The 12,821-nt window shown below is 38.8% G+C and overlaps 1 protein-coding gene across 3 annotated transcripts in view; it reads left to right on the forward strand.

Annotated features, from left to right (window-relative positions):
* Positions 1 to 12,821, forward strand: part of CENPJ (centromere protein J) — a 58,744-nt gene extending 45,923 nt beyond the window's left edge. For all 3 annotated transcript variants that reach the window (XM_045844819.1, XM_045844818.1, XM_045844820.1), the window contains exons 12-17: positions 8,451 to 8,515; positions 8,772 to 8,888; positions 10,439 to 10,579; positions 10,662 to 10,746; positions 10,830 to 10,950; positions 12,542 to 12,821. In XM_045844819.1, coding sequence (XP_045700775.1) covers positions 8,451 to 8,515; positions 8,772 to 8,888; positions 10,439 to 10,579; positions 10,662 to 10,746; positions 10,830 to 10,950; positions 12,542 to 12,734 — 722 coding nt within the window. In that variant the 3' untranslated portion in view covers positions 12,735 to 12,821. The remainder of the gene's footprint in view (positions 1 to 8,450; positions 8,516 to 8,771; positions 8,889 to 10,438; positions 10,580 to 10,661; positions 10,747 to 10,829; positions 10,951 to 12,541) is intronic.

Consider the following 12,821-nt stretch of genomic DNA (forward strand, 5'->3'; position numbering starts at 1 on the left):
GCCAGTCCGTCTCCACAGGGCAAGAGCACTGTAGTGACTGCTGAGGGGTGTGGGCATGCTCCTCTGGTGCTGTGGTCCTGGGCACATGCATCTGGGGTGATGATGCTGGGCACGGAGCCTCTGCTGCTGAGCGGGTGGGGGCAGCTGGTCTCCGAGCGCACCTCTGGGGTGGCAGTTGTAGGTACACAGCTTCTGCTGGTGCAGTGATGCAGCTATGGGGTGGTGGGGTCAGGCATGCACCAGTGGGGCCCTGGATGCGGGCAGCACCTTTCGCCAATGCAGGCAGGGTTGTGGGGAGGGCAGGGGGCGCAGCCCCGGCAGTGGTGTCAGGGGCAGGTCTCCGGCAGAGGCTGCACCTGCTGCAGGGGGAGGCTGAGTAGGCTGGGGCGACTACCACGGGAGAACTCCCCAAATAGCCACAGGAACCGCCCCGCCTTTTTTCCCTTCCTCTGAACAAATTCCTCCTGTTCAAGTTGCCACTCAAAATAAGCGTCCCTCCTCTCACAGCTCAACTTTACAACCAGACTGGAGAGTATCCGGGTCAGGGTCCAATTCCCCTCCCTTCTCCAGGCATCACTCAGCTCCCCAGTTTCTCTGGTAATGACCCAGCCAGTGTCCACAGTCTCAGTGGGTAGATACTACCACTGTGCATTTACCACTTCATCTTCATTTCCCCCCAGTGACTTCAAGCCTCCAGGTGCATCCTGGTGCTGCTCTATGCTCCCTGTTTGGCAGGGGAGGGAGCCATTGACCTGGCTCTCTACCAAGACTCCTGCGACAAGCGCCTGGCCTGGGGCTGCAGCTGCCCTGGTCTCTGGGCTAGTTCAGGGACCTTACTGTCCCAAAGCAATCTTCTTACCATCTGATTTTTCAATGTCCTCTATAATTTTTTGGCCTCCAACCTTCATATTTGCTGGGATACTGTTGGGTGTTCAGTCTGTTCCTCAGAAGATCAGCTAGGCTTTCCACCTGTCTGCAGGTAGAAGTGGACTCTGCTCTACCTATCTCACTGCCATCTTGCATCCCAGCCATTTTCTATCCTATTTTTAACCCCCCTGTCTATTTTGTACCTACCATTTTGCTTTATTCCCTGTACCTTCCCCCCCATTCTCCTTCCTCCCCCTCCCCACTGATAACCCTCCATGTGATCTCCATTTCTGTGAATCTGTACCTGCTCTAGATGTTTGCTTAGTTAATTTTTGTTTTTGTTCTTTTTAGGTTTGGTTATTGATAGTTGAAAATTTGTTGCCATTTTAATGTTCATATTTTTGATCTTCTTGTAGAGTTCCCTTTAATATAATAATGGCTTTAACTTGACCTTATTTGGGAAGCATTTTATCTGCCCTTCCATTCTAAGTGATAGTTTTGCTGGATAGAATAATCTTGGATGTAGGTCCTTCTTTTTTCATCACATTGAATACTTTTTTCTAGCCCCTTCTTGCCTGCAAGGTCTCTTTTGAGAAATCAGCTGATAGTCTTGTGGGAACTCCTTTGTAGGTAACTCTTTCCTTTTCTCTTGCTGCTTTTAAGATTCTCTCCTTATCTTTCTTTAATCTTAGGTATGTAATCATGGTGTGCGTTTTCTTAGGTCTAACTTTTTTGGGACTCTGAGCTTCCTGGACTTCCTGGAAGTCTGTTTCCTTTGCCAGATTGAGGAAGTTCTCCTTCATTATTGTTTCAAATAAGTTTTCAATTTCTTGTTCTTTCTCTTCTTCTGGCACCCCTATGATTCAGATGTTGGAATGTTTAAAGGTGTTCTGGAGGTTCCTAAGCCTCTCCTCATTTTTTTGAATTATTGTTTCTCCATTCTGTTCTGGTTAAATGTTTATTTCTTCATTCTGCTCCAAATCATTGATTCGAGTCCCAGTTTCCTTACCTTCACTGTTAGTGTATTTCTCTTCATTTCACTTTGCATAGCCTTCATGTGTTTCTTCATTTTGCGACTGAGCTCAATCATTTCTGTGAGCATCCTGATTACCAATGTTTTGAATTCTGCATCTGATATGTTGGCTATCTCTTAATTGTTTAGTTCTATTTTTGGAGCCTTGATCTGTTCTTTCATTAGGGCCATATATCTTTTTTTGTCTTTGGGCAGTGCTTGCATTGTAAGGGGTGGAGCCTGAGGTATTCACTAGGGTAGGGCAACCCATATTGTTGTGTTGTGGCACCGGTGTGGGGGAGGCGTCTGAGAGGGAACAGTGCAACTTGCTCAGGCTCTCTGCTGGCTTTCAGTCACTTCCCCAACTACCCACAAGCAAATTTGGCCCTTCTGGTGCTGATTCCCAGATGGGTAGGTTTGTGTACATTCTAGGACCCTGTGGATGTCTCCAACGAACTCCTGTAAGGCTGGGAGTTTCTCTCACCACTGCAACCCCCACAGACTTTTACAGCCAGAGGTTTTGAGGCTTTCTTTTCCTGCGCTGGAACCCTGGGTTGTATCATCTGTTTGGCTTCCCAGTTTTTCCTCCTGCTTTATTCACATACAAATGTGGGACCTCCCTGTCCGCCAGCTGCCTCCTCACCCTCCTGGTCCTCCAGCCACCACCTCACCTGGCCCCATCTGTTGTCTGACCAGGAATCCTCTCTGCCCTGGCTGCTTGTCTCTGCCCTCCTACCAATCTGAATGAATGTTTCTTCTTTAACTCCTTGGTCTTCCATTCAGAAAGTCTTTGATTTTCTGGCAGTTCTGGTTATTTTTTATTTTTAAATTTGTTGTTGTCCTTTTGGTTGTGTGAGGAGGCAAAGTATGTCTACGTACACCTTCATCTTGGCCGGAAGTCTGGGATTTTCAGTATATAAAATCACATTATTTACAAATAATGACAGTTTTCCTTTGTTGTTTAAAATTGGTTGCCTTTTCTCTGTCTTTCCTAATTGCTATCACTAGAACTTCCAGTATTAGAGTGAGTATCTTATGTCCCGTTCTTGATCTTGGATGAAAATCTTTCCATTTTTCACCATTGAATATATTAGGTGTGGGTTTGTTGTATATGGACTTTGTTGAAGTGTATTTCTTCTATACAACTCTTGATTTTGAGGGTCTTTCTCATGAAAAGATGTTTTGTCAAAAGCATTTTTTTTACATCTTTTGAGATCATCATGTAGTTTTTGCTTTCATTCTGTTAGTGTGCTAGATTATACTCATTGATTTGCATATGTAGATCCACTCTTGCATGCCAGAGATAAATCCTAGTTGGCCAAGGTATGTAATCCTTTAAATGTTTTCTTGAACTTGGTTTGCTAGTATTTTGTTGAGAATTTTTGCATCTGTGTTCATTAGGGCTGCTGTTGGCCTATTGTTTTCTTGTGGTGTCCTTATTTAGCTTTGGTATCAGGGTAATGCTGGTTTTGTAGAATAAGTTTGGAAATACTCTTCATCAATTTTTTTGAAAATTTTGGAAAGGATTGGTATTCTTTAAATGTTTGGTAGAATTCAGCAGTGAAACTGCTGGTCATGGGGTTTTTCTGGGTTGGGAGGTTTTTGACTACTGATTCAGGGTCTTTAACTTGTTGGTCTGTACAGGTTTACTGTTTCTTCCTGATTCACACTTGGCAAGCATGTTCCTTGTTTTTAGGAATATTTCTGGGTTTTTTGTAGGTTAACTAATTTGTTGGCATATAATTGTTCATCATAGTGATTTATGATCCTATATATTTATGTTAGTATCAGTTGTAATGTCTCCTTTTTCAATTCTAGTTTTTTTATGTTTGAGTCTTCTCTCTTCTTAGTCTAGCTAAAGGTTTGTTAATTTTATCTCTAAGAGCAGGAAACCAGCTCTTAGTTTTGTTGATTCTTTCCATTGTTTTTAAGAGACTTTCTATTGGTCTCTTATTTCCACTGTGGTCTTTATGTCCTTACTTCTGCTAAATCTGGGCTTAATTTGTCCCTTTTTTTGCTAGTTCCTTGAAGTGTGAAGTTAGGTTTTTTTATTTGAGATCTAATTTCCTAAAAGATGCATTTATCATTATAAACTTTCCTTTCAGAACTACCTTTGTAGCATCCCAAAGGTTTTGGTAGGTTGTGTTTCCATTTTCCTTTATTTCGAGATTTTAAAAAATTTCCTTTTTATTTTTTGACCCATTGGTTTTTGAGAAGTGTGTTTAATTCCCACATATTTGTAGATTTTCCAGCTTTCCTCTTATTGCTGATTACTAATTCCATACCACAGGAGTCAGAAAAGATGAAATAATTTAAAGATCTTTTAAAATTTGTTAAGACTTGTTTTGTGTCCAGTCCCTGGAGACTATTCTGTGTGCACATAAGAATGTGTATCCTGCTGCTATTGGATGGACTTTTCTCTATGTGTCTGTCACATTCATTTGGTTAAAAGTATGGTTTAGTTCCAACATTTGTGTGTTGATTTTCTGTCTGGATAATCTGTCCATTGCAAGGTAGGGTGTTGAAGTCTACTATTACCACAGTTTCCTCTTATCCACAGTTTTGCTTTCCATGGTTTTTAAAATCCATTTAGCCATACTGTGTGTTTTGATTGGTGACTCCAATCCATTTACAGTAATTGATTATTGATATGTAAAGGACTTAAGTACTGCCATCTTATTGATTGCTTTCTGGTTGTTTTGTAATTTTTAAAAAAAATTTTTATTTATTTTCAGAGAAAGGGGAATGGAGGAAGAAAGAAAGAGAAACATCAGTGTGTGGTTGCTTTTGTGCGCCCCCCACCAGGGACCTGGCCTATAACCCAGGCATGTGCCCTGACTGGGAACTGAACTGGTGACCCTTTGGTTCGCAGGCTGGCTCTCAATCTACTAAGTCATACCAGCCAGGGCTGTATTTCTGTTCTTTCTGTTTTCCTTCTGCCTCTGTCTACCTTTGTATATCAGTGGTTTTCCATGGCACAGACTCTTTCCACCCTATTTTTAATGTTTCCTGGTTCTACTGTAGATTTTTGCTTGTGGTCACCATGAGGCTCACATGAGACATAGATAACAGTCTGTTCTACGGTGATAGCAACTTCTGTCTTTCACTTTTAAATGGCTGCAGTAAAGTCTCCACCCTTTTAACTTCTCTCCTTTTGTGTTTTGGTATTACAATTTACCTCTTTTATACTATGTTTTTTTTTTAGTTTTTTCTTTAAGATTTTATTTATTTTGAGAGAGAGAGAAACATCAATGTGCGGTTGCTGGGGGTCATGGCCTGCAACCCAGGCATGTGCCCTGACTGGGAATTGAACCTGCGATGCTTTGGTTCGCAGCCCGCGCTCAATCCACTGAGCTACGCCAGCCAGGGCTTATGCTATGTTTTTGGTAACAAATTTTAGTAGTCATAGTTATTTTTAATACTTTTTCTTTATTTTTCCCTTTTTATTGAATTTATTGGAGTGACACTTGTTAACAAAATTATACAGGTTTCAGGTGCACAGTTCCATAACACATCACCTGTACACTGTATTGTGTGTTCACCATCCCACATTTCTCCATGTCACCTATTGTTCACCTATGCTTTTGATAGTAATGATGTTAATTGTTCTCATAAAGGAACATATTATAGGCTTTGAATTATTTGTATCTTCTTCAGTTTCTTTCTTCATTATCTTATAATTTTCCAAGTACAGGTCTTTTTCATCTTTGGCTAAATTTATTCCTAGGTATTTTATTCTTTTTGAAGTAATTGTGAATGGGATTGTTTTCTTAGTATCCCTTTCTGGTAGTTCATTATTAGTGTATAAAAATGCAGCTGGTTTCTGGATATTTATTTTAAATCCTGCTACTTTACTTAATTCCTTTATCAGTTCTATTTAAAACTTTTTCTTTAACCTTTATACTATAAGTGGTTAATACACCATCCTGTTACAGAGTTTCTACGTGTGATTATAAATTTTCACCTTTACCAGCGTGTTGTGTACTTCTGTAGTTTTTATGTTGCTCATTAGTGTCTTTTTGTTTCAGCTTGAATAATTCCTTTCAGTCATCTCTTGCAAGTCAGGTCTAGTAGTAATGATCTTGCTTAGCCTTTGTCTGGAAAGTGTTTATTTCTCTTTCCTCTCTGCAAGAATAATTTTGCCAGATAAAGTATTCTTGGCTGGCAGTTTTTATATTTTAGCACTTTGAATATGTTATTGTTTTCTTTTGGCCTTCAGAATTTCTACTGAGAAACCCATTTCTCAGTAGAAATAGCTGAAGGGGTTCCTGTGTAGGTTAGCTTTTTCTTTTTTTTTCCCCCCACTCTTGGCTGCCTTTAAGAGTCTTTTACTATCATTGATTTTTGACAGTTTTGTTATAATGTGTCTTGGAAGAGTTCTTTTTACATTGAGATTATAGATTGTTCTATTAGTTTTGTGGACTTGTATGTCCAAGTCCTTCCCGAAGTTTGAGAAATTCTCAGCTATTATTTTCTAAATTAAATATTAACTTTAATTTCTTTAAATAAGCGCTTTTGTCTCCCTCTCTTCTTCTGGAATACCAGCTATTCAAATGTTTGCCTTCCGAATGGAATCTGATAGCCCTTATTTGCCTTTCTTTACTCTTTTAAAATCTTAGTTCCCTCTCCTCTTCTAATGGTATTATTTCTATACAGTTGACCCTTGAACAGTGTGGGGTTTAGGAGGTGCGAACTGCCTGTGGAATCAATTATCCATGTGTAACTTAAGTCTACTTTGCACATATGCAGGTTCCCAACTATGGATTGAAAACACAGTTGACTTTTGAACAACTTGGGTTTAACTGTGTAGGTCCTGGTTCTGCCTTTTATTGGTTGACAGCCTTGGTTATCTAATCTCTCTCTCAACCTTGATTTCTTCACCTATAAAATGGGGACATTAGTCTTTTCTGTGGAAAGTGGGTGTAAAATTTAGAAATGATATAACACAGAGCTCAAATTGTACTGTACGATTTTCACCTATCAGGTCGAGGAAGTTGTTCTTGATCATATCTAAAATGGAATACTCTGTTTATTTCCAGAACCTTGCCTACCATCCTCCTGTTTGCTCAAGCCAAAACTTATGTACTTCTTGATTCCTTTTTATTGTTACCTCCCACTTTCATCAATTCCTGAAGTAATCCTTCTGATGTTATTTTCTTAAGTGACTAAGCAGGTTGGACCATATGGAATTGCCAATATTGACAGTTTCGGACCTGTGAGTCAATGATTTGACACAGTGTACTGGAGTCATTTCTGCCTCCATGGGTGCTACACAAACCTTCTCATGTGCCTACCAATTTCCTGTCTGACTCTGCCTTCAGTCTTTTCTAGTCTGTTCTCCTCATAGCATTCAGCATACATCCTAGTTTTAACATTGTAAGTCAGAATCTTGCACTTGCTCAACACTTTTCAAATCTGGGGTTATTTATATTGGGTTGACCAAAACTTCTGTTTAGTTTTTTTGGTAAACTTTTTTTTTGCCAATAACTTTGTTGGGATATTTTGAGTATGTCAGCTATCTCCTGCATGGTAGAACATTGATTGTTCTCAATTAATGTCTCAATTTGATCACTGTGTACTTGAAGTGGTCTACCTGACCGTGGAGCATCGTCCAGTGAGAAGTCTCCAGCATGAAACTTTGCAAACCACTTTTGACACATTTGATCAGTCACAGCACCTTCTGTATACACTGCACAAATCTTTTTTGCATTTTGGTTGCGCTTTTACCTTTCTTGAAATAATAAGCATAATATATTGAAAATGTTGCCTATTTTCTTCCATCTTCAGTAGTAAAATGGCTACACAAAAATTCACCATTTTGATTTTTTTCTTAAATGCATGTTGGTTGATATGACAGATGTGACAATACAATCTAACAAAATTGTTTCTGGTAACGTTAAAGACAACTAAATGCTAGAGGTATCTTATGGAAATACCAAGTGAACTTTTTGGCCAACCCAATAATATGGCTTGTTAACATATAAGAAGAAAATATTAGAATTTTAGTATATTTTTAAAAATTCACCTCAGTTTGGTGTATGGTGGTAGTAGTTGTGTGTGTGTATGCTTATTTTATAATATATATTGCTCATATAGTATGTGATTGGTTTGTTGATCATGATTTAAAAAGTTTATAGACTACAGCTATTAGGTCTAATTTTAATTAAACATCCAGTTAATTTTTCAAGCCAAATTCTGTGTCTTTGTGGGTGCCTCTATTACCTGTTCCCCAAACCTGCTCCCTACCTGAAGTTCTTGTGATTATCTCCACAACCCTGTGAGTCTGTGAGGCCAGTTGAGAGCACCTGTCTTCCTCTGGATTGTAAACTCTCAGAGAACAAATACTGTCTTTGTCTTTCTTGGTCGCTCAGAACTTAAGTACTTGAATAAGTATTTGAACTTCTATAATGAACTCCTATGAGTTAGTAAAGAAAAATATTAAAATTTCCTTAATTAACAGGTAACAGCAGTTCACAGAAGGATATGAAATAGATGCTTCACTAGAATATTAAGTAAACTTAAAACTTTCAATTAAATATTAAAACTAACTCTGACAATTGTATTCTAACAGGCAATCCATCTCGGAGATCCAAGTCTGTGCCTTCTCGTGATTTATGCATTTCAGATAAGGGACAAGTAAATTTCTTTACATTTTTATATATTCAGACATAGATGACTAAGGCTTAAAATTAATAGTTAACTGATGTGTTTCTAAACTATTTATAAAGGAGACTTTTTATTTAACACCATGCATATTTTCTATATAACACCAAGCACTAATAATAGATCCTATAATAGTAGGAAATGGCTTTTGGAAATAAGTTTAAATTTTAGCTTGCTTGACACATTACCACATGTCCTTCGGGACAGCTGAGACCTCTTGTCCTTACAGACTGCCTTGCCCAGGGAGCCCCCTGAATCAGTGGATCTCCCAGATCCTGAATATAAAGAGGATGAAAAAGAGGATAAAGAAGAAATTCAGGGAGAAATCAGTCATCCTGATGGAAAGGTTAGACTGTTTTAAAAAATAATGACTATTATAGAAAATAAAAATGGGTTAAATAGAATTGAAACACTTAGATTCTAAAACAGTTTATGACTGTTGATGAATGTTATCACTCTTAACGTGAAGGCTCTTAAGAACGTTAGTATCTTGGGGTGTGACCTCAGCTTGATTTTTTTGGACTCATCTAAAAATGCTCAACATGCATTAATTGCCATTTCTAGCAAAAGGATGAATGTAGTCCCTTTTTCCAAACCCTTTGTTCTTCCTCCAGACACAGCTAAAAGCCTCAGGTGTTAAGGAAAGCCTTATCCTACCTGCAGCCTTTCTTAAGTGTTATGTTCTGGATCAGGTGCCTCTTTCTCTTGTCAGCCTGCAGTTCTCTCCCTGAGCCTAGGGAGGTTGTGAGTAGGAAAGCTGCTGCCTGGCTGGGTGTTCCAGCTGGAAGGGGGAATGAGAATGAGGGGACATAAACAGAGTTTGTTACTGGGAATTTTTCCTTAGGTCTCTGGAAAACTAACTTTTCCAAATACCCTGATCTGATCCATTTTAATTGAAATTGTAAGGCCAGAGTTCACTGCTAATGTTGGGAAATAAGGGAAGGAAAAAGAACAAGTCAAAAAGAAGTAAGCAGACTTTTCCTGTGCAACTCTGCTTTGCGGTAACACACTGTTCGTGAGGAAAGCTTTTCTGTTGTAGAAGAATTCCTGCTAGTACAGAAAGGGGGTGATAAAATTCGGGAATCATCAGATTGCAACCTCTAAAGAAAAGGATCTAGGCAGCAGTCATGACTCCTGAAACCCACGCAAAAGGTTGATGGGGCTTCATGGCAGACCTACTGCAACCCAATCAGTCCTGTGGTCAGGGGACAGTGCACACTGTACTTTTGAGTATGTGGCCATGGGAAGCTCAGAGCAGCACTTACAAAGTAGTCTTGTCAGAATAATTCATCAGCAAGTTAATCAAGCCTTTAGATCTACCAGTCTTCTAAGGAAATACAGGGGCTGTGAACATGTTGGATGATACATACCATTGTAGGAAAGCAATCAGCTGAACCCAGGATGTGGGAAATTTTACATGTTCCATGACACAGTTCCTTCAATAGTTGGCATTAAAAAGGGGGGCAGGGTGACTATTAAAAATTAAGATTTAAGAGACACGTCAACTAAGTGTATGTGGACCTGGTTTTGATCCTGACTCAAATGAACTGTGAAAAGGCCTTTTTTTGTAAATTTAGGGAAAACAGTGTTGATGGTTAATAAAAATCCTTTCATTGCAGATATCTATTTAAGTGTTTATAGATAGTGTCACCAGTGTGCTTTAAAAAAACTCCACCAAATGAGTTTGTTGGGGGGAAATAAGTGACATAAGGTTGGTGATGTCTTGATACTTGAAGTTGGTAAGTTTACTAACTTTTCTATCCTTTTGAGGAGACTGTTTTATTTTTTATTGTGAAAAATTTTCAAATAGGCAATTAGGAAAGGAATGAGGGAATTTTTTTTGTCAATGTCTCAGGAAGAAATCTTGCATATTGATAATGGGTTTCTTTTTTGTAGATAGAAAAGGTTTATGAGGATGGACGCCGTGTTGTACTGTTTCCAAATGGAACTCAGAAAGAAGTGAGTGCAGATGGAAAGAGTATCACTGTCACTTTCTTCAATGGTGATGTGAAGCAGGTCATGCCAGATGAGCGAGTGGTAGGTTTCCTCAGGGTTTGTTTTTTCTGTGATGTAAACATCTCAAAGAAAAGGCATAGTGAGTGACTCTGCGTCTTTACAGATCTACTACTATGCAGCCGCTCAGACCACCCACACCACTTACCCTGAAGGACTAGAAGTCTTGCATTTCTCAAGTGGACAGATAGGTAAAAACTTGCCCTAACTTTTCCTTATTAAATTCTGCCCTTTCTTTAAAAATAAGATATTTATAATAATCATTTTTAAACAGAAAAACATTTCCCAGATGGAAGAAAAGAAATCACATTTCCTGATCAGACTATCAAAAATTTATTTGCTGATGGACAAGAAGAAAGCATTTTCTCAGATGGTACAATCATCAGAGTACAACGGTATGATGCCTGTTAACATTTGTTTGTAGGTTTTCCAGTTTTTATGGTTCAACTTTTATTACCAGTTGAATTTTTAAAATTTTACATTTGTGGTAATCACTGAAAATTTCAGTGAGTTTAGAAGTGAGCAAAGACAGAGCAGGTGAGAAGTGTTCTCAGCATTTTGGAATTAGAACTAGTTTGAAACAGATTCTAATATATAGTCTTTAGCCTCGAGACCTAAAAGGACCTATATAGCACTTTAGGAAAGGAGAATGGCAAGTACTTGTTTAGAAATAAATTTGGTGAAATTTGAAAGCAGTGAATGAATGAGACACAGAAGGAAAAGCTGCCCTGTCAGTTTTAAGGACAGATAATCCTATGACCATATTTTTTTTTTTAAATCCTCACCTGAGGATGTTTATTGGTTTTAGAGAGAGAGGAAAGGAGCCAGTGGGGTGGGGGGGGGGGGCGGCGAGAAACATCTATGGATTGCCTCCCCTATGTGCCCCAACTGGGGATTGAACCTCCAACACAGGTATGTGCCCTGACTGGGAATTGAACCTGCTGCATTTTGGCGTATGGGGTGATGCTCCATCCAACCGAGTCACCTGGACAGGGCACTTACGCTTTCATTTTCTTGACCTCCCTGTCCAACTTGTAAGCACTTTTTCCTCTGGCCACCCTGATCCTGTTCTTTAAAATCAACCTTTCTTTATTCTTGAGTGTCCTAGTTCCAGAACTTAGAAACTTCTTTAAGTGACTTCTTCAGTCCATAGTAATGAGCATCTTTTATCACCATTTTAATTCGAATCGTGGTGAAGATCTGTTAACCTTCCTCTCCCAGATTGACAGTTAAGCACTCATTAACTTGAATACAGCTAACATATCACAGATAGATTAAACTGACTTGAATTCTATGATGTAAACTTGGAAGTAGAAACAGAATTCAAATAATGTAGTGACTTCTTATGGTCATGATACTGTTTTTAACTTGATCTGGTGCTTATTTAATAGCAGTTTGTTCCACAACTGGGGGAAAACCTTATGTGTATAGTGTATTTTGAATGTTTGAAGTTTTCTATAATAAAAGGTAGAAAAAATATGAAGAACTCCACAGACTCCTCTCTCCATCTTCAGGTATTAATTCCTGACCAGTCTTTCTTCATCTGCACTTATCTCTCTGTATTTTGGGTCCAGTGTGAATGTCTCAGATACATGGTCAAGCAGTCAACTTGGTATTAACTATTTTTCATATTCTGCTTCAGAACTGGCCTCCATCTGGTCTCGTCCTTCTCCTTCCCTCCTTCAGGCTGATGCAAACATGCACTCAGGTGGTTTCTGTGAACAGAATAACTGTCAAACCTGAAAGCCGTATTTTCATATAGTACCTAAGTGCTTTTTGAGGCAGAGTACATGTAAATTTTAAAAAGCAGAAAAACCTAAGCATTTTGTGATGATGAAAGCAACAGTTTATTTAAAAGAAAGCTTTTTTATGGGTACATGTAAGTGCTAATCTGATAATTGGAATTCTCTTCCTATAGCAGCAATACTGTGGAAGGTTTTGTGCACAGGAAAGAACAAGAAATTAAATTCTGTTTTAAATTTACAGAGATGGCAGCAAAATCATAGAGTTTAATAATGGCCAGAGAGAACTACACACTGCCCAGTTCAAGAGACGGGAGTATCCAGATGGCACTGTTAAAACAGTCTATGCAAATGGTCATCAAGAAACAAAATACACATCTGGTCGAGTAAGAGTTAAAGACAAGGATGGTAATGTTCTAATGGATACAAAGTTGTAATGCTCCTGTGTGTGACTAATCATGAAATAACACTACCTTGATTTTCTTGTTTAACAAATATACATTTCTTGTGACTGTGTGGTTTAA

Source organism: Phyllostomus hastatus, unplaced genomic scaffold (genome assembly GCF_019186645.2).
Source record: "Phyllostomus hastatus isolate PE091 unplaced genomic scaffold, TTU_PhHast_1.1 phas_contig_41, whole genome shotgun sequence".
NCBI lineage: Eukaryota > Metazoa > Chordata > Mammalia > Chiroptera > Phyllostomidae > Phyllostomus > Phyllostomus hastatus.